Source organism: Miniopterus schreibersii (assembly GCF_964146895.1).
Source record: "Miniopterus schreibersii genome assembly, chromosome: 16".
Classification (NCBI taxonomy): domain Eukaryota; kingdom Metazoa; phylum Chordata; class Mammalia; order Chiroptera; family Miniopteridae; genus Miniopterus; species Miniopterus schreibersii.
This window is the reverse complement of record NC_138116.1, coordinates 25,078,030-25,099,129: the sequence shown is the minus strand read 5'-3', so window position 1 is coordinate 25,099,129 and position 21,100 is coordinate 25,078,030. Positions and strand designations below refer to the sequence as shown.

Genomic DNA, 21,100 nt, shown 5'->3' with positions numbered 1-21,100 from the left:
ACCTATAAAGTGGCTCTAAGATGAGTTTATTACTCAGCTGATCCCTGGGAAGGAGGTGAAGCTGGACTCTGCCTCCTGTTGAAAACCCACTCAATGTAACCATTCCCAAAATAAGATGAGCACCGACCCTGCCCTCCAGGCATTTAGCTCAGAAAGCTAAAACTCCTTTGGAAAGAAAAGTCCCCTGAATGGGTAGCCCAGGGAATTTTGAAAACCCCTTGAGAAGTTCTTGATTTCACTTGGGTGCCTGTATCCATAGGACTTTGATGATATGGTCAGACCCAAGCCAGAAAGTGGGGGACAACAGCAAATGGCAGCAGGAGGACATTTGTCAGAGGAGGCCTGGGGACAGAGGGCCATGGTGAGGGAGACAGTGAGGGCCCAAGACTCGCGATGCCAGCCTCCTTCTGGGGTCCAACCCATGTCGCCTACTATTAACAGGCAAGCCCTGGACCCTGGGGAGATGGAAACTGGGGGTGGTGAGAAAGGAAGTTTTTAAGTACAGTGGTGCCTGTTGACTTATACATGCAAGAGGGGTCTTGGGTAACCACAGGGCTCAGGGTATTTGCAAGAATAGTTCCAAGTACTCACTTGAGTGGGGCTGTTTATGGGGAAGTGGTTTCCTCAGCTAGAGGAGGTGAGATGCTGATATCACCCTGGGACAACACTTAGCTGGTTTCTTCTCACTAGAGATCTCTAGTCATAGTTTCCCCCAGCGGAGCAGAAACTTCTCTGCTATTCCACAGCTGTTCGAACTGTATGGATGTGACATGTGCAATGATGCCGTGAGTCCTGAGCAGCACAACCCAGCTGAAACCACTTCAGGGACAGAGCTGTGTTAGCAAAGCCTCGGCTTCAGGGGTCATGAGAGCAGGGAGCCTTTCAGACACCTGCTCATTTGAGAGAGATCCATCAAGGGCCCTGATATACATAAGAAAAGGGCGCCAAGATGTGTTAGCTGTGGGTGCTGACGTACATAAGGAACTTTAGATGACCTTAGCCCTTGACCAAGATAATCTGTGTTTAGGAATCTATTTCCTATGTAAGCAACTTCAAATATGGAAAAAAGGTTTATGTATAAGAATACTTAGTCCCCAGTGCATGAATAGCAATTTAAAATTAGACCCAATTTAAATCATCTACAACATGGAAATGGGGAAGAAAATTATGACATCTTCACTTGGTTGGCTATTAGGGACACTTTACAAACAATGTAATGACATGGGACATACTTAAGTTGTAATGATAAGTTTAAAAAAAACCCAAGATGAAAATTGGCTTTTTTTGGTTTTGTTTATTTCTTTATATTTTTAGGCGTTGCTGATACAGTATTTTTAAATTATTTATTTTTTTTTAATTGAATTTATTGGGGTGACATTGGTTAACAAAATTATATAGGTTTCAGGTGTACAGTTCTGTAATACATCATTTGTATATTGTATTGTGTGTTCAGCACCCTAAGCCTCCTATCACCATTCATCTCCCCTTTCCCCTCTCCTACTTTCCCCCCCCTTTCCCTCTGGTAGCCACCATACTATTGTCTGTATCTATGAATTTCTTTTTGCTTAATCCCTTCACCCAGCCCCCCAATCCCCCTCCCCTCTGACAGCTGCCAGTCTGTTCTCTGTGCCAATGAGTCTGCTTCTATTACAAATTGGCCTATTTTAATCAGGACCCACCCAGTGTCTGGGGATGTGGTCAATTCCGTACAATATTTTTTGGGGGGTGCTGGTCCCAGGAAAGAAGAAGAACAGAAGTAGCAAGTAGGAGGTGTCCCTTCTCCTCTACCCCTTTGGCCACCTAATATTAAAGGACCCCCCCAATGTGGGCAGTCTGGGTAGTGATGACTCATTATTCCCGAAAGGTCTTTCATTTCCCTGTCCCCGATCTCCTGCTGGTATGAAGCAGGGTAGGTGGTGCTTGTGGCAGGGCCAGTCCTACCCTAACTGTATGTCCTGGAGTTGACAGGTAGTTTCATTTTCTGGTGGTTACTTTGGCACTACGAAGAGCGTAATATCTCTGTAGCCTCAGATTTGGGCAACAGTCGTTCATAGGGCAACAGGAAATACCCAAGTCAGCATCTTCTTAATAATCATGGAAGGTGGGAGACTAAGAGTTTCTCATCTAGAGAGCAAAGGAGAAGAAATGTTCATCACACACAAAGTGCTTCCTTCCTATATCAAGGGGAAAAATCCACAGGAAAAAGACAAATACATTATAATGAAAATAGGTTTTTCCTCCCCAGCACCTATTTGACACCCTTCCTGATGCCAGAAACGCATAGTTCTTTGAGAAGCCACTCCTCCCTTAATCCTCAGACTTTAAGTTTATGTGAAATTCATCCAACCCACAATCCAGGAATTTGCCTTGATCAGAAAGAGAAGAAAACAGGACCCATGGGCCTTGCCTGGAGCCAGAGCGCGCCCCCCCCCCCCCCCCCCCCCCCGTGCCCTTCAGTCTTGGAGCCACGGGTTCATTCACTCAAGCCTCTGAGTTCGGGTTGTTTGCTTGTTTTCCTCCTTGAGACTACCAGCATCCTGAGAAATACAGTCCTGTATCTGCACCGAGAGACAGGGTTTGTTAAAATAACAGCCCCAGACTGAAGTGTGGGGGGGCTGGTTGAACTGAAAATGTAGGAGGGAATTTGGCGAGCACCTTGCTAAGTGGAAGTGGTTTTTAAGCTTTGCTGTGCTTGGGAATTACCTGGAGATTTGTTAGAACACAGGCTGCTGTGCTCCACCTTCCAAAGGAGGGAGGGGGGGCTCGGAATTTGCATTTCTAGTGAGTTCCCAGGTGTTGCTCCTGCTGGGGTCTGGGCACCCCCTTTGAGAAAAGCTGTTACATGATATTGCTGCTGCTGGTTGAACTGTGGTCTGTCATACTGTTGGTGCTAAGGCCTCTGCAAAATGCTAAGGGTGCAACATTAAAGAATTTGATAGATAAGGTTCTGAATATTGGCATATAATAACTACTTCTTGCATCCATCAATAAGGTGGAGGCTACTTTGAAATAGGCTCATCTGAAATCGGGAAAGGAAAAAAAATCATCTGGAGTCCAGAAGGGCTGTAAATGCAGAAAATTTTACTCCAAGCTGAAGGTAGTGTGAGCAGAGGCAGGGAGGTGGGAGACTTGAACAGGAGAAAAACCTGATGTCCAGCTGTGGCTGTAACTGCCCCTCCCCATTTATGCACCTTCACAAGGAGCTAATTTGTCTTGCTTAAACTGGACAATCAGCTCCTTGTGAAGGTGCATAAGTGTTTGTGCTGAGCATCAACTATTGATCATTTCTGCACGTTGCCCCACCTGCACTGGGGCCAAGATGGAAGCAGAGGTCTCTCACCAGAGGGCCAGGAGGTGGGGGTGTAGGGGTGACGGTGGTGTTGAGGCCCGTGCCAGGAAGCTCACATACCCAACCCCAGTTAAAATGCAAGATATATGACTGGACGAGCTCTCTGCTTCTGGTTGCGTAGCCCACAGAATAGATCAGAAGCAAAGAGAGCAGAAGCCTGCTACTATTAGAAGAGCGTTGCATTGCTAAGGAAACCACAAGACCAACCAAAAATGGTAATTTTTGGAAAAAGGGCTCTTTTGCAGCACATCATGTGCCCATGGAGGACATTCCCCAGGGAGGTCAACCAGAAGGCTGACCAAGATCTCAGGCACATTTCAGACTCTGAAAGCCCTATACATGGGTTAACAGTGCAATCCCCACTCTCCCCCTTTCCTCACAGGGGTCTTTGTTCTATTACTCTGCTCACAACACTTGCATTTAGGGAATGTTAAGCTGGTTAAGCTGCTCGTTTGGCTGTTGATTGCTGGACCTTGAGAAAAAGTTCAGTGTAGATGAGCAGGCTTTGTTTGCCCCATGATTGCTGGAAGCCAATAAGGAAGAAATGGGGACACCTTCCCCGCTTCTTTGGAGACAAAGGCTCTTCCTTCCATTTTCCTGATGGTGCCTTCACACTTGTCATAGTCGTGGTTGGTAATGGTGTTAGGGGAATGGGGCCCTCATAATGGAAGGAGATGGTAAAATGTTGCCTGGGAGGAGCATGTGTGTTTGTGATATGAAAGCCTTGGGCCAAGGGGCTTCTTCGTTGCATAAAAGCCATTATGGCACCCAGACTGTTATGACTGAACATGGCCAAGCTCCATGTTCTCTGGGTCAGCTCAGAATCCCAACCAGAAGATGGTTCCAATGGATAGACTATCACCCATGAAAGGGTAGGGTGAGATGAGACCAGAGAGGTAAGTGATACATGCTCACCAAAAAATAAATCAAACTAAAAAGAAAATGCAGAAAATAAAAAGGAAAAGTACCCATTCCTAAAAAAACATATTAATCCACTTCCTCTAAGAAATCAGTTAGCTATTTGATATGTATCTTTCCAAATATTTGCTTTTGCAAATATATATATATATGGCTTTAAAAATAGAAACAAAAATAATAGTACTTTATATATACAGTCCTGTAACATACATGTGGAGTATGTATGCATATACTAGATGTAAACAGATATGCCTTGTGTACATAATATCATGGACACTTTCCATGGGTATAAGTTTGTGTTATTTTTTTACTGACTGCATAATATTGCATTGGTGGGCGTCTCAGTTGTCTACTGTTTTAATCCTTCACTGATGGTTGTTTCCATTTATTTGCTGTTTACAAACCATGCTGCAAAGAAACAGCCTCGTGCCTATATAGTCCTGTCCTTGGGTGGTGCTGCTACGAAATAGGGTCCTAGAGATGGAATCTGGGCCAATGGTATCCAGGTCAAATAGTACGTGCCTTTTAACGTTTGCTTAATAGGAGTGTTTCATTGTACTTTAAAGAGCTTGACCACTACATTTCTAAACTAATATGGGTATAAAAATTAGATTATTTTAACCAAAATGAAATAAGCATGACTCATAAAAATTAACACATATTTGGGTTTCCCACAAGTCTTTTGAATTTCTCCTTCTTTGGCAAAAAAAGACCCTAGCTCAGTGTACATTTCTTGTAGTTACAGCAATAACTCAAGGAATCCATTTGTTAAATAACTCAGCTTTCTCAGTAACCCTATTAACAGAACCCTGCTCCACGTGTAGGCTGGTTGTGCTTCCCTCTTACATCAGCCATTCACTTTGTGGGCCATGGATTCAGGGAAAATAAAGTACGATATACGTGTTACCACTGACAGATACGCACTGCATTTGGAAGAATGGTGAACCATGTTTGACTGTTTCAGTGATTCCAGCTGTTAACATGCATGTGGAAAACCTGTGAAGCTTGGTAGAAATATCACTTTTCAGGTCCACATCTAAAAATTCTGATACAAGTGGTTTAAATATTCATTGCTTGTGATTTGAATATAGGTGGGTTGGATTTGGGGAAATAACTTGGCTACTGGTTAAGAACATCATCTGTAGTTATATCAGTCTAGTTTGGGAACTCAATTGTACCATTTGCTGTGCGGTCTTGGCCAAGCTGCTTAACCTCTCTGAGCCCCAGCCCCAGTTTACTCTTCGGTCAATAAGCTATACTGTCTCATTGTGAAGATCAAATAGATACTGCCTTAAAAGCACTCAGTCTAGAGTAAGTCTCAAATACGTTAGTAATTGTTATCAAGGAAGCTTGATTTATCATAAATATGTATGATGGGTACCCCTCTTAATGGTATCCATTTGAGTAGTGAATTCTCCTAGAGTGTGTACAGTATGATTTGATTTATAAAACATTCATAATTTTGATGTTCTGGAAACATGGCTTCAGTGTAAAGCTGTGTCTCTGTGGCAGCCCCTCCATCTCTCCCAGATTTCCCCCATCTCCCTCAGATTCCCTCCATCTCCCCCAGATTCCCTCCATCTCCCCCAGATTCCCCCATCTCTCCAGATTTCCCCATCTCCCCCAGATTCCCCCATCTCTCCAGATTTCCCCATCTCCCCCAGATTCCCCCATCTCTCCAGATTTCCCCATCTCCCCCAGATTCCCCCATCTCCCCCAGATTTCTTTCACCTCCCCAGATTCCCTCCATCTCTCTTCTTCCTGTTCTTTGTCTGTTACTCCTTTTAACCAGTGGTTCTGATTTGTCAAGTAAACAAAACCAAACTCAATGCCAGTTTACATTTTAAAAGAGCATTTTTATTATTTCTCTGGGCTGAACACAGCACTGAACAGAAACCAATTAATACATATTTGTCAGTTTGATGGCTTTGGCAGCACCGCCTCTGCCCAGAAAAAACTGGTGACAGTCACTCAATTGTCACCAATCACAGTGCAAGTGAAGGGGGAGGAGAGGGTGGTGAAGGTGTCCTGAGGTCTCTTGGAGCAAATAGTCTTGAACACAGTGTGGCATTCAAAATAAGTTACAAAATTTAAATAGCATAAATAAGTGGAAATTTAAGGGAGGAAGAGTCCCAGAGTGTGGGTGTTGGCAATGACCAGCCCACAGGAGAGGTAGCTGTGCGGGTTACAGGGGTGTTTCCAAGGTTCAGGCCCCTGCTCCCCGTTGGTCCACCCAGGTCACTGGGTTCCTCAAAGCTTCCAGGCCCCTCAGGCATTCAGCTCCAGGTCGGTGATGTACTCCTGGACCCAGGCCTCGCTGGGGTCGGCACAGACCTGCCGGCCTCTTTTGGTTTGGAAGCTGTGGAGAGGGGTGGAGGGTTACGCACTGAGGAGTCCGGCAGGGGAGCCCTGGGCCTGCTCGCGCTCTCGGGGAGCCCCTCCGAGGGTCCTTCTTCCCCTCTCTATCTCCCCAGGGCAGGCAGGAAGGATGGCACTTACATGACACCAGGCTTGGAGCATTGGCTGCTGGTCTCAAAATAGTCGTCTACGAATTTGCGTGGAATCTGCCGGGATATATAGGAGAAGCAGCAGGCGGTCGGGGTGTCAGCACCAACTGTAGAGGAAGGGACAGAGTGAGCCTGAGTCACAGCTCAGAAGGAAAAGAGAGATCTGAGATCTCATTCCTGAGAGGGGAGGAAAACAGCCTTGCTCAGGGAGTGGGCTGGGAGACAAGGTCACTGGAAGGCACTGGCATTTCTGCCTAGAAAAATCCCTCTGTCCTTGGCTCTGTCTGTGCCCTTCTTTCTCTTTGAGTCTTCACTGTGGGTGCCGTCTTTCTCTTTGTGATCCCAACATCCAGGAGACTGTTTTCTAATCTCCCTTCAAGAAGCCATACCCAAGCAAAAGAGAAACCTCAGACATATCCCCTAAGACATTCAAGGGACAGAGCTAGAGCTCTTGGGGGGACCTAGAATGAGTTAATTGAAGAATGACACCACTGGGAGGCAGCCAGACTTGGATTCTGCCTCTGGTAAGCTCATTTGCTTAGGTCCCTACTTTGCCATCTTTAAAATGGGACTGCTACTCCCCTACCCCACCCTGGCTCTCAGATATGGGGACTAGGCTAGCCAACACCCCTTTGTAAGATAAGAACACAAGTCTCGCAGAAGAAAGCGAAGATGCTTTATAACCCTTTAAGAAGTTCTCTATTTTCTCTCGGGCTCTCAAGACCACAAGAAAAGACGGCTGTGGTCTGACTGTGGCCAGAGAGCAGGGACACCCATAGCAACAGCTCAGACTCACATGGTGCAGAGAAGACCTGGCTGCAGAGGGCCATGGTGCAGAGAAGGACGGCGAGGGCAGCCCCGGGGACCTTCATGATGCTGAGCAGGTGGAGTGCGGGTTCGAGCGTCAGGAGAGCAGAGACGGGAGCGGCCACTCGCTGCTGGCTGTGTCCTTCTGCCGTGTGATGCCATCTCCCTGCTCTTTATAGGCAGCCCCGGCGAATGGGGAAATGGAATCCGGGGGTGAGGTGGGAAATTTTTAAGCATAGGGTGTTGTCAGCCTGAGTGTTGCACAACTCAGGGTCCCCAGCCACCACAGGGGCTCAGGATATCCAAGAATAGCTTCTCTGAGCTATAAGTCTGAGCCCACAACGCATGACTTGTTCTGGTTTCATATGAGGAAACGGTTTCCCCCAGAGCAGGAGGAGAGAGGAGTGTGTCTCCACTCGGGCTATTCTTAGCGGGCCCTTTCCGTAGAAACTCTGCGTGACCCCTCCCGGCCTGTCCTTCCCGCAGAGGTGAAACCTCTGAGCTTCCTCAGCTGCTCTAAGCGCTCCGAGGGGCAGATGTGATGATGTGGTGGAGGGTGGCACAGCCTCGCTTGAATGCAAGAAACTGAAGTTCGGAGTCCCCGCTAGAGGACCAGGAAGCACGGGGTCGCGGTTCCGTTCCCCGTCCATTCATCTGACAGTCATTGAATGACTAGGGCCACTGGGTTACCCGCCAGCCGAGGAGCACCAAGAAACATTAGGTGTGGGCGTGAATATGTCAGGCGGCTAAAAATATTTATACCTGTTAACTTACAGAACACATTTCTAGGAAAGTCCTAAAGAAACTAACCCAAATATGGAAGCATCTTCAACATGAAGATATACCCGATGCAGCATCATTTGTAGCTGTAAAGTAAGGACACCCAAATTTTCCCCTGTCAGGAATGATAAAGTAAGTTATGATATGTCCACTGGCTTATTTCTTATTAAGCCCTTAAACGGAATGAAGTGTCATAGAATAAATGTGACATCAGTTGTAAGATGAGTCCTAGCTTGTTTGGCTCAGTGGAAATACATGCCCCAATGCAGCAATAGTACTTACATATGTGTGTGAGAGATCTATGGATGAATAATTTTTTTGTTTTTCTCTTTTTCTGGAGTTTTTTCTCGCTCTCTTTTTTTTTTTTTTTTTGATATGAGAATGTATTGTCTTCCTAGTCAGCTCACAAATTTACAGTCACATTTTGTTTTAAAACATTTACAACAAGCCTGGTTGGAAAGTAGGTTGTTGTCTATTGTTTAACTTTAATTTGAAAGAAATTTTTGAGAAATATACCAAAGTTTCTGTCCAATGGCCTTTGCTGAAATGGAGCCCTGATTTCCATATCTCTGAACTATTTTAAGGAATCTGTACGATATTTACATGAAGAATGCCAGATCTAAAGCAGTTTTCTTTTCATAATTTCAGTGGTGTGAAAGGGCCTACCTACTCAGTCAGGTCTGTGGGTTTCTTTCCCTCTCCATTCTTTATTATTTTACTGTTACATAAGTAATAAGCATAAATCACATTGTATAGTGAGAAACAGATTAAGTTCTGTTTAATGGTCTTTGTCCTCTAGATGCCCCTGGTCTAGTAGGAGCAGGTAGAACATACATAAACAGGTAACCACAGCACTTAGCAGAAAGTGCTGAGATTCCTGGGCGGGAAACAGATGAAAGCTCAGAATGCCAGGAGGAGAGGCAATGCCTCCCTTGGGAGGGCTGAGGAAGCCTTCATGGAAGAGCTGGAGCTCCGGGTGGGTCTCGAAAGCCACACAGGGTTTGAACGCACGTGGATGGGGTGGCCCTGGCGGCCCGGCCCAGGGGGAGGCGCGGGTGTGAACTGCTGGCTCGGAAGGAGGACAGGGCAGCCAGTGTCGCTGCAGAGCGACAGAGCAAACGTGGATGATGAAGCTGAATTGGGGCCAGACCAGAAGGCTTACGATTCCCCGCCGAGGGGCTGCAACAGTGGAGGAAACCAGACGTGAGCCAAGTGAGACCACACCTTAGGAATTCTGTCCCTCCTGTGTCTGTAGAGTTCCTTCTCTGAAAATACATGGGCCGTGTTTCTGATCCCTATGACTGCAAATGCTGGTCTTGAGGGTGGGCGGCGAAGCAAAGGCAAGGTCAGGGGCAGTGGCCCGTTCCATTGAGGCTTCAGCGCCCAGGTGTCTTCCCTTGTTACTGTCAGTTCCGAAAATGGAGTCTATCACGTGTTTCACTGGAAACTCCAGATCACAGACTATGTCTCCCCCTCACTCCCCCCCCCCCGCCAGTCCTCTTTTGAGATCCTGAATTGCATTCCCTCGTTTTCTTGTTGGGGGAAACCCCCTTCATGCTCATGATTTGGTTTCTGAGACTTGCCTTCTTGAGCCGGGCAGGGTGAGAAGGAAATGGAAACTGCTGAATCAGCCACTTTCTGATAATGAACTTTGTTATCTGCCTCCGTGATTATAACACTTAGCACATTGTTCTAATGCATTATTTATGTCATTTTCTCTTCAAAAAAAATTTAGACCATGTCCTGTTGACTTTAAACCAAATTCATCCCATGTCTTGTTAGTGGATTTAAACCAAATCCTAGCACATGATGATTATAACATGATGAATTTTCTGACATAGTTTCTATTTCTTATCGTTTTGTTCTTTTGAACAAAGGTGATTTATTGAATAAAAAATTCTATCTTAGTAATTATATAGAGAATTTTAAAATTCTTATTGATTTTCCTTATGAATCCTAAAACCAGGAAATAGCCCTTTGTCTTATGTGTTTTTACTCAAATTGGAAAATAACATATGCAAAGTATGTGTTTACTCTACATATGTTGAATGAATGCTGTGAGGGAGCCTTAGGATGGTTGAATTGGTTGTGAAGAGTCTTAGAAATTTCCTAAGTGGTAAATTGATGTTCCCAGTTGAAATGATTTGCCCAGGACCACGCAGGTAGAACTGGTCTGTTTCATATTTCATTGTGGCCATTATTTAACAATACACCTCCGATGATAACCATAATGCCTGACACATAGTGAGACTTAATAATTATTTGGCGAATGAATAAACATATTGCTGATTTAATTAACAGTATGTGCTATGTCCAAGTCCCACTATGAAGCTGAAATACTAACAGGAAGGAAAGGATCAGAAAGGTCATGGAGTCAAAGTCTTGATCTTTGGGGATCAACCAAGGTCTCTTAGGCGGTGGTGGCAGAAAGTAGCCAGCAGTCACATGATAGATCCATTACCATGGAGGGGCTTGATTGGTGTCCTAGCTTTCTGGCTCATTCCAACCCCTTTGAGGCCCCACCTCGATCCAGCAGAGCACCCCAGCCATGAGTACAGGGAATTCTGGCTGAACAATTCATGCTCTGCAACATCACTGCTTTGTCCTGCTCTGCTCGGCTCCTCATTGCTTCCCAAGCCCTGGCCCTGCTGGATTGGTTTCCTTTCTGTTTCTGGCCCTGCAGTTCCACTTCCCCAGTTTCCAATCTCAGCTCTCTCCCTTCGACACCAATGGCTCCATGGATGGGTTCACTGATAACAATGCCCCAGTTTGTTCCAGCTTCGGCCTCCTTTATTCAGGTGTGGCCCAGTCAGATTGCAGCAGGTGTGGCTCCACCTTTCCTGTAGGTAGAAACCATGTCCTGGGGCGCCTTTTCTAGCATCCTAGAGGGACAATGTCTCCATGCAACCCTGTCTCACTGCCTTTCTGTCTTCAGTTCTTGTCATGCTCCTCTGGCCACTTTTTTGTATGTGTCCAGTAGACCAAGGCATACATTGGGCATTGGATTAGACCCTTTCCCCTGTCCCTCTGCTCCTCTGTCTGTATTCTCTATCCAGTAAAAGGCAGCCCCTTCTACCCAGCTTCCAAGCCAGAAACCTGGGAGTCACCCTTGGCTCATCCCTGCCCTTCACCTCCTTCACCTGCAGTAGTAACCCCCTTATGCACAATTTCACTTTCCTTGGTTTCAGTTCCCCGTGGTCAATCATGGTCCAAAATATTAAATGGAAAATTCAGTTAGAAACAAGTCATAAGTTTTAAATTGTGCGCTTCCCTACTCTGTCCCACTGAGGATGTGACTCATCATTTCTTGGTCTAACGTACCCAGTCACACTAGACCACTTAGTCACTTAGTAGCCATCTCAGTTATCAGAGTGATTGCTGGTATCACAGTGCTTGTGTTCAAGTAACACTTATTTTACTTAATGATGGCTCTAAAGTGCAAGAATAGTGCTGGCAATTGGGATATGCCAAAGAGAAGCCGTTAAGTGCTTCCTTTAAGTGAATGTATGCATGGAGTACAGTAAAAAATACATGTAGTATATGTAGAGCTCAGTACTATCTGAAGTTTTAGGCATCTGCTGGGGGTCTTGGAACGTATCTCTTGCAGATAAGGGGGGACTACTGTATTTAGTCACCAACTCTTATACTTTGAAATTAAGTGTATCTGCTTCTCACCATCTCACGGCCACTGTCTTAGGTCAGGCCCTCATCGTTTCTCTCCATGACAGCTGTAAGAGTGTCCTATCCACTGGTTTTTCTTCCAGTTTGCCCCTCTCAGAGCTGTCCCATCATCACACAGCATCCAAAGTGATTTTGCTAAAGGGCAAATCAGCCTCTCATCTCTCTCTGTTGAAAACCCTTCAAATACTCTGCATCATTTCAAAACAGCATGAAACGGAGGCTTCACCTCTGTGACTTGACCTCTGCTTCCCTCTTTGGCCACCTCTCTTGCCACCTTCAAACTTCCTGGAAACTAAGACTCAGTCCTCTGAATTCTTTGTAATTCCCTAAAAGTGCAGGCCTCTTTTCTGCTTTTTATGAATGAGGTGTCATTGACAAGGCACAATTTCCCCTTCTTGTGAATCACAGGGCAGAGTGAAATACTATCAGCATGGGTATCTCTATTTAATTCCCTCAGCTTTCTAAGGGAAAGAGAGAAACCTATGGATTCCACTGTTTAAAGACATGCAAGATATAAAACTGAAGGACATTTTACATAACTACAGAGCTTTGGCTCTTAAGCTTTTAACATAAATTTGTAATAAGCACATTTCCCTTTTCTGATTTGCTTACGCTCTGGAGCCGGACTTCTTTGGTGTCATTTCCAAATCTGTCATGATTAGCTGGGTGTTCTTCTGTAGGTTACTTACCTGTCTGTGCTGCAGTTTCCTAAGTGTGGCAGGGGGATTACACTAATAGGATTAAATGCATTCGAGTCTAGAAAAGGATCAGGACACCACTGGCTCATGGTGAGAGCTATTCGTTAGTTACTATTATCAGTACTATTAAATATTTCAATGAATCTGTTTTGCATATTTTAAAAAGTGCAGGCTTCTTGTTTCTTTGCCTGAAATCCCCACCCCCACGCTCCCTTCCTGGCTGATCACCCTTCAGGTCTCAGCTCAGCTTATAACAGAGAAAAGTTAAGGGCAATCTGAATGGACTGACCTAAGTAACATGGCTACAGATAAATTTCGGTATAAAATTTTGGTATATCCATGCAATGAAATATCACACATGCTAATTTTAAATGTCTTGAGTTTTTAATGACAGGGAAGAATATAAAGGAATGATAATAAGATGTACTAGCTCAAGAAAGACTACTAAGTATCCTTCGTAAAATGCAAAACTACATTCAGAATGCTGGGTAACTTGTTTTCTTATTTATGTTCTCCTAGATTTTTCAAATTTTGTACAGTGACCATGGATATTTGCTCTTGAAAACAAAGCAAGCTAATAGAAGTTTTTACAGAAACCAGCCATCTCGTTTTTGGGAAGGCTTTTTTAACGCCTCACCAGCCCTTTCCTAGCATGTAACCCCATGCTTGACTCAGTGCCTGTTGTCATATAGCAGGTACTCAGTATAGTTTGACTGCATTATTTTCCCCTCTTTCTGCATATTCCAGCCTGGAAACAGCTAGAAACAGGTATAAAAGCACTGTTTGAAGGAAGTAAGATGCTTCATAAAGAATACCGACAGTTTTCTTGAACCTGTCAAATACTGGTGATATTTTCATCTTCTCTCAGAAATTGAGCATCCCCTGAAGTCACTGCCCTCCATCCTTGACTGCCAGAGGGCAGCCTGTGGCGGCTGTGGAAGGCCTTTCCCTTCAAGAAGAGCGGGGCTGGCTGGCTGAGGGGTGGAGTGTGGCGGCCCCGATGAACTGCTTCAACAGTTCACTGTCCTCCAGACCCCATCCTGAACCCTGCACTTTGGATAATTGTGTAATTGTTTCTTCAATCTACAGTCCCATTTTCCCCAAGCGACTTGGCCACCCTGTTGGCGTTGGCAAAGCATTTACCTCTTCTGGTTTATTCTCTTGGCAAAACGACCATGTGTTCCAGCTCGCCGTGGATATCCAGCCTCAGAAGTTGCTTGCAAGGAATTCTCTAGTTCTAGGCATTCTGCCTCCTTGCGGCTGGTGCTCTCAGGCCCAACACCCAGTGGTCCCCCCAGCACTCGTGCATCTCACTACTCTCTAGGAGAACACAGATTGTCAAGATTGGCCACCTCTGTTTCCCACTCCTCAGCAGCTTTGTAGTCTCTTCTGAGAGTCTGGTACCTTCAGAGGTTCCCTGCATGTGCCATCTCAGAGGGTCACACCTGTAAAGGAAGTTTGGTCATCTTTGGACCAGGAGTTGGAAGACCTTGGGTCTTACCACACATCCTGTGTGACCTTGATCAAGTCTTTTAACTTCTCTAGGTTTTGCTACAATAGCAAAATAGATTGGGATCAGATAAAGCCATGGGCATGGATATGCTGGGGGAAATGAAAAGTGCCAGGACCTTTGCAAGGTCATATTACTGCTGGAGTTGCCAGTCCTGCCTGCAGCTCACAGAGGCAGGCAAAAACGACAGAACAGATGTGAAAGTGCCCAGAACAGAGTTATGAGCACAGAGCCCTTTAAGGGTACAGAAGGGGAAACCTCTGTATTATCATGAGTGAGGGGAAGCGAAAGGTTCCTCTGCCGCAAGAGGGTGGGTGACCCACAGAATGCATGTGGAGCTCGCTGGAACCACTGTTGACTCCTGCTGTTACTTCTCACACCCCTGAGCTGGAAAGACTGAGCTCTAAAAGTGTCCCTTAAGTAAAACCACTGGGTATGCGGGTTGAGGGCAGGGGAAGGAGGGGGATTATCACCTCCTCAGGGCTGGGGAATCACATCTTGAGTAGAGTGTGAGAATGCCCTCCTCATTCTTACTTCCCTCAGCTAAACGGAGTTCACATCCTGAGTCCATGTCACCTGCCACACCCCTTCCCATTACAACTGGTAGTTTGGGCTGTCTCTGGACATTTATTAAACAACTCTTTATGGAGCACCTACTGTGTACACAGAGAGAGGCATAACACGTGTGCTGCATCAAGGAGCTCATTTTCCAGGGGGAGAGGCGATCATATAGATACGTTACAGGTGATATGATGGAGGTAGCTCAGGGGCTGTAGGAGCACAGAGACGCAGAATCCAGTTGGAGGAGAGGTCAGGGAAGGTTCTCCAGAGAATATGAGCCCTTTTTTGTTGTCGTGTATTTGAAAGGCATTTGCTATCGTTCTCTATTGCCTATTGCTTAGAAATGGCCCCAATGTATAAATCTTGGAGGTCATTGATTTGCTAAACATATTGGCACAAGCCCTTTGTACTCTCGGTGTTGAATTTCACTGGTGTGACCACAACATTATTGTTGGGACCTTCATGGACAAAACATTTTTCCTCCATGAGCCAAAGATCAAATCAAGGCCAAGAAGCAAAAGTCAACAGCCAGGCTCATTGCGTGGCTCTGTGCAGACTCATCACCCACTCCTATCTATCCATGATATCCTCAGAGCCCCCCACGGCCTGAAGATCAGCGCACCCCTCATTCAGAGGGAGGTCTCCCTGTCAAGGGCCCGTCCTTAGCACACAGTGCCGCTTAGACTTGATTTGAAACTATGCGTCTACAGCCAAGGAACGCCCTGACATTTTGTTTCTACCTTTGATGTGACACTTATTTTATTCCATCTCATGGGATAGTTATTTCTGTCACTGTCAAGACCATCACTAGACTAGGAGCTCTTGGAGGGGACAGATGGGGCTTCCTTCTGCTCTGCCTTAGCTGACAAAGAGCAGATGACTTCTAATCTGGTTTGAGTGGAAATGGCATGGATACCGAAGTCCGTGTAAATCCCAGGGAACACAAGACACACCCTCTTTCCCTTAAAGTAGGGTCCTTGAGACATGCAGATGAAACCACCGCCCAGGAGAGACCAGGAGAGATGCTGGCAGAGTGATGCGAGGGAGCACAGGACGTTAGAGCCGGGACGGGGTCCTGGTGAGGGCCGAGCATGTGAGGCGAGGCTCGCTCGCAGAGAAGGGGGAGCACAGCGTGGAAGGAAGGTGTGGAAGTTTGTGTGTGGGGGGGTGCGTGTATGTGTGTGTATGTGTGTGTGTGATGGTGTGTGTGTGTGTGTGTGTGTGATGGTGTGTGTGGGGTGTGTGTGTGTGTGTGTAGTGTGTGTGTGTGTGTGTGGAGCGTGTAGATGATGGTGGGCGCTGCGGACCCCCCCAGCGCCGGGCGGCCTGTGCTCGCCCCCCCCCCTCCCGGGGCAAGCAGGGGTCAGAGCGCGCTGAGGGGTGGCGGTCTCCTCAGGTCTCCCTCAGGTCTCCCTCAGGTCTCCTCAGGTCTCCTCAGGTCTCCGTCAGGTCTCCCTCAGGTCTCCTCAGGTCTCCTCAGGTCTCCCTCAGGTCTCCTCAGGTCTCCGTCAGGTCTCCTCAGGTCTCCGTCAGGTCTCCGTCAGGTCTCCTCAGGTCTCCTCAGGTCTCCCTCAGGTCTCCTCAGGTCTCCTCAGGTCTCCGTCAGGTCTCCTCAGGTCTCCTCAGGTCTCCCTCAGGTCTCCTCAGGTCTCCTCAGGTCTCGTCAGGTCTCCGTCAGGTCTCCGTCAGGTCTCCTCAGGTCTCCCTCAGGTCTCCTCAGGTCTCCGTCAGGTCTCCTCAGGTCTCCCTCAGGTCTCCCTCAGGTCTCCGTCAGGTCTCCTCAGGTCTCCTCAGGTCTCCTCAGGTCTCCCTCAGGTCTCCTCAGGTCTCCCTCAGGTCTCCTCAGGTCTCCTCAGGTCTCCTCAGGTCTCCGTCAGGTCTCGTCAGGTCTCCGTCAGGTCTCCCTCAGGTCTCCTCAGGTCTCCTCAGGTCTCCCTCAGGTCTCCTCAGGTCTCCTCAGGTCTCCGTCAGGTCTCGTCAGGTCTCCGTCAGGTCTCCCTCAGGTCTCCTCAGGTCTCCTCAGGTCTCCCTCAGGTCTCCTCAGGTCTCCCTCAGGTCTCCTCAGGTCTCCTCAGGTCTCCCTCAGGTCTCCTCAGGTCTCCGTCGTCCCGTCCTCGCCCTCCCTGGCCACGGCCCGCCCCGCGCTCCGGGCCCCGTGAGCCTCGCCTGGCCGCCGCGGGGTCAGGTCTGGGCTGCAGCCCGGGGGGCAGCTGCGGGCCGGCGGGCTCCGCGTGGGCGCAGGGAGTTCCCCGCGCGTGGCTGGGAAACACCCGCAGGCTTGGATTACACGTTTCTCCGAAACACAGGTAAACTCAGAGCTCACTGCCGGGTCCACCAACCCCACTTACAGCTAGAGGAACACTCTTTATTCTTTCCCGGTCACAGCCGGCGTTCAGTGCTGTTTTATGTCAGTGTCAGGCGTAAGCGCAGTGATTTACGAAGGTGAAACGGCGAAGGGAGTAAGAGGCACAGCTGGCGGCACAGAGCGCCGGGGCGGGAAGAACCGCGCGGGGAAGGCAGGCGGCGCCACGGCGAGGGCTGCACGCGTCGGGTGGGCGCCGGGCCACTGGGGGCCCTGTGTGAACCGGAGAGGCGGCTCCTTACCTGGGCTCCCAAGCCGCTCCTGCCGCTTCCTCCCCTTTGCTGGTGCGGGCCGGGTGCACCCACTGAGACCTCTGCTGCTTCCCCGTTCCCTCCTTTCCCAGGACAGGCTGCCCCAAGCTCCCCTCCCGGGTTCGGCCATAGGAAGATGGCCCTGTGGGTGCGGCATGGTCCCCAGTGGGCAACAGTTTCTGTGGTCGCATTCTATATTTGCGACGAGGGGCTGAGAAGAAAATGGACTTTAGAGTCAGAAGAATCTCATTTCAAACCTTGGCCCTGCCACTTAGGATCACGGCCTTGAGGTCAGCGAACTCTCCTCTGTTCTGCGATTTTGATTGTCTCCGGGGCTTAATCACACCCCAGCTCAGGGTGAAGGTGGGATTTGATGTCATGTGTATAAGGCAGCTTGCCCAGTGCCTGGCACATAGTAAATGTTCAATAAATAAATAGGCTATTGTCCTGCTGGGTCCTTCTGCACATCCAATGCTGGACTCTTGATGCCCAAGGAGACATATAAGGTCACTCAGGACACTAAGGTCACTCAGCCCAGCAGAAGGAGGTCCAGGATTGTGACGTGGAGTCCTGGCTCCCCCTTCCTTCCTAAGGCCGGGCCTGTGCCAAGCCTGGAAACGCTGACGCGAAGCCTCCAGCATCTGGAGGTGCCAACCACCGAGCGCAGCATGGTTCCCGTCTACACGCTCCTTCTCGCAGGTGTGAATGCTGCATCCTTCCTCTGGGTTCGCAGCTCTTTCCCCTGTCTGGGCCACTGCCTTTGGTGTACCACTTCCCTCTAGGGCACAGCCCGCTTCCCCCCTCCACCTCCTCTTTCCACTGTGATGACATCGCCGTGGGGAAGAGGTGCTGTGCAGAGCTTCTCTCTCTCCGGGAGCTTCAGTTTCCTTACCGGCACCATGACATCATCTCTGCCCTGGAAATTCCACTTGCCCCCCTGTGCTTCCACCTCTGTCCCAGTCCTCAGAGTCCCTATAAAGAGGGGATCCCAGCTCAGTGTCAGCACAGAACACAGCCGGGTTCTGAAGCTTCTGGGCTCTGCAGCCTCAGCTCCGGGAAAGCCTCCTCTCCACCAAGACCATGAAGCTCTGTGTGACTGTCCTCTCTCTCCTCGTGCTAGTGGCTGCCTTCTGCTCTCCGGCACGCTCGGCGCCAAGTAAGTTTGTTAATTCAGCTGCTACTTCTAGAGCCATGGTGTAGGCAGAACCCACTTTTCTTCTGGGGCTGGTCCAACAGTGGCATCTGGGGAAGGGACAAAAGGGAGCTGGGAAGATTTTTAAGTAGCCTGTTGTTAAATGCAGTGTCTACTAGACATTCAGTGATACTCAGTTCCTGTTAAGAAATAATAACCAGTAGACTTAAGAAAGTCCCTGTTTCTCTGCGTGTTTTGGTTTCCTCTTCTGTTAAATGAAGTGAGATGTTTACTCTGAAACCCAATCCAGCTCCATGATCTTCTCTTAGGATCCTGATTTCAAAGAGAACTCCTACTCAGGGTGGGTGGGATTGGATAAAAGGGACCATAATTGGGCTCTGATGGCTGCACAGCGATACCCCTTGAATATCCTTAGCTAAAAGCCAAAGGAGCAGCTCCTTGTAGCCCTTTGGTCTCACCTCGGCCTTTCTTTCCAGTGGGCTCAGACCCCCCCACGGCCTGCTGCTTCTCCTACACCCTGCGGAAAGTTCCTCGAAACTACGTGGAAGATTACTACGAGACCAGCAGCCTTTGCTCCCAGCCCGCCGTGGTGTAAGTATCAGCCTCTGGGCAGCTCGGGGAGGCCAGGGCGAGGGCAGGATTAGATAAGGGGCCTGTTTGGGGCGGGGAGAGGGTCAGACAGGAGGGAGACAGGTCTGAGGGCTGAAGCCCTCCAGAAAGCAGCAAAGAACAACATCATGAAGTCACTTGTCCAGTCTTGGAAGGGGGCTGGGAGGGATTCAAGGGACCAGATTGGGGGTCGGGGGCTCTGGGGAGGAAATTAGACAGAGACTAGGAAACCAGGGAAAGTAAAAAAAGAAATGTGGGCTAATTTCTTAAACCGTGCTTAGAAAACATGTGGAAAAGTTATTGCTAGGGGCACTAGGGAATGAATGGGAAGATACAGCCATATTGATTGTAAAACTCACTGGTTCGTAATCTGGGAACCAATTTAGCTGAGGCCACAGCCAAATCCACGGTGGAAGTTAAAAGGAGTCTGTTTCCAGTACCACCCCAGAAGGGTCTTCCCACCCACTAGAGCTGTCCAGCATGAACTGTGGTCCAGCAGAGGGAGATAATCTACCGTAGACAAGGTGCCATGCGATTCTAATCTATCCACTCCTCTTTCCACAGATTCCAGACCAAAAAGGGCAGACAAATCTGTGCCAACCCCAGTGAGCCCTGGGTCCAGGAGTACATGAATGACTTGGAACTGAACTGAGCTGCTGCAGGCACAGGGGCAGGTCTCCAGGGAAGGTCACCTGAGCCTGACTCTTCTCAGTGAGCCGCGCCCTCTCCACGTTCACCACTCCTCTCAGTAGTCCCCGTTCCTTCTCTTAATTTAATCTTTATTATGTGTTGTTATTGTATTTGGTGTTATTTTCATAGTTTATGTTGTTTTTTTACCAAAGGACACATGTCCCCCATGGGGATTGTCCACCATCACTGTTTCTCTGCTATTGCGGATACATGGGTAATGCAGTTGATTCTGTGTGTTTTCATAATAAAACTTAAAAAATATATACAGACGGCTTCTTTGTGTTTTAATTTGATTTGGTTCAAAGGGAAGTGCCTGGTATTATTAATAGGGACAAACTGCCATTTCCAAACCCAATAAGGGTGAGCAATTACTGAGGACGTCATATGGCTAAATGCTCTAAAAAGACACGATCTCACTTAATACTTTCAACAGGGATTTTAACACCCTTATGAAGTTGGAACTCTTACCTCCAGTTTTGCAGATGAGGAAACAGGCACAGAGGTGATGTGGCTTGCTAAGGCTTGTAGGTCTGTTTGGAGAGCACCGTGAAAGGATGATCCAAAAGGGCAGCTGTGATGCTGAGGGTCATCGTCTCAGCATCTGGTGGAGAGGTTGCAGATAGCATCAGCAGTGCAATATAGAGGGGAGACAAGGTAGTTCAGGGTCAGAGAAGTGGGCCTCCATCACTTATCATCAGTGATCATTAGGAAAGTCATCTTGCCTTGCTGGACCTCAATTTTCACACCTGTAAATGGGGGGCAATATTATCTGCTTTGAAGGGCTGTTATGAGGTGGTGTGTAAAGCATCCATCACAGGGTCTGGCATCTGGAAGTTTCTGTTTCCCTCTCTGAGCCTTAACTTTTTCACTTACAGTGGGCATAGTGTCTATCTTCCCAGAGTCATCAAATGGATTAGATTAGTTAGCGGATTAGCTCTCTAAAGCTCTAAGCAAAAGTGAAGAACAAAGAATGTCAGATTTGGTTCTGGAATGTTGTGAGAGTAACCTAAAGCCATGTCTCCTTAATAACCTTTCAAACAGAGCTTCCTATTACATGAGTCAGAACGGGGCTCTGAGATAGAATCACGTGCACAATCAGACTTTGATCTACAGAACACAGAACTATAGTCTATTAAAGCTGGGAGGAACCTCTCAAGCCATTTCACCCAACCCTCTCATACTGTGAAAACTGAGGGCCAAGTGCTGAGAACTGACTTGCTAAAG

General features: G+C 47.8%; 2 protein-coding genes across 2 annotated transcripts; one reads left to right on the top strand and one right to left on the bottom strand.

The window, feature by feature from the left end:
• Nucleotides 1-6,105: 6,105 nt before the first annotated feature.
• On the bottom strand, nucleotides 6,106-7,732 carry LOC308569010 (C-C motif chemokine 3). Its single transcript, XM_081162376.1, has 3 exons — nucleotides 7,571-7,732; nucleotides 6,767-6,881; nucleotides 6,106-6,626 (listed from the first exon to the last, which is right to left on the bottom strand). Exons 1-3 carry the CDS (start codon nucleotides 7,644-7,646, stop codon nucleotides 6,536-6,538), a joined length of 282 nt encoding a protein of 93 aa, XP_081018502.1. The 5' UTR covers nucleotides 7,647-7,732; the 3' UTR covers nucleotides 6,106-6,535.
• A 10,510-nt stretch (nucleotides 7,733-18,242) lies between these two features.
• On the top strand, nucleotides 18,243-20,129 carry LOC308569011 (C-C motif chemokine 4). The gene is made up of 3 exons (XM_081162377.1): nucleotides 18,243-18,580; nucleotides 19,054-19,168; nucleotides 19,751-20,129. Exons 1-3 carry the CDS (start codon nucleotides 18,505-18,507, stop codon nucleotides 19,836-19,838), a joined length of 279 nt encoding a protein of 92 aa, XP_081018503.1. The 5' UTR covers nucleotides 18,243-18,504; the 3' UTR covers nucleotides 19,839-20,129.
• The last annotated feature ends 971 nt before the right edge of the window (nucleotides 20,130-21,100 follow it).

Bases quoted from the DNA above. Each gene is read 5' to 3' on its own strand.
- LOC308569010 (XM_081162376.1), bottom strand. From the start codon at position 7,646: ATGAAGGTCCCCGGGGCTGCCCTCGCCGTCCTTCTCTGCACCATGGCC. The intron at 6,882-7,570 runs GTGAGTCTGAGC...CTTCCTCTACAG, and splicing joins CCAGGTCTTCTCTGCACCAT to TTGGTGCTGACACCCCGACC. The intron at 6,627-6,766 runs GTAAGTGCCATC...CCCTCTCCACAG, and splicing joins TGCTCCAAGCCTGGTGTCAT to CTTCCAAACCAAAAGAGGCC.
- LOC308569011 (XM_081162377.1), top strand. From the start codon at position 18,505: ATGAAGCTCTGTGTGACTGTCCTCTCTCTCCTCGTGCTAGTGGCTGCC. The intron at 18,581-19,053 runs GTAAGTTTGTTA...CTTTCTTTCCAG, and splicing joins TCCGGCACGCTCGGCGCCAA to TGGGCTCAGACCCCCCCACG. The intron at 19,169-19,750 runs GTAAGTATCAGC...CTCTTTCCACAG, and splicing joins TGCTCCCAGCCCGCCGTGGT to ATTCCAGACCAAAAAGGGCA.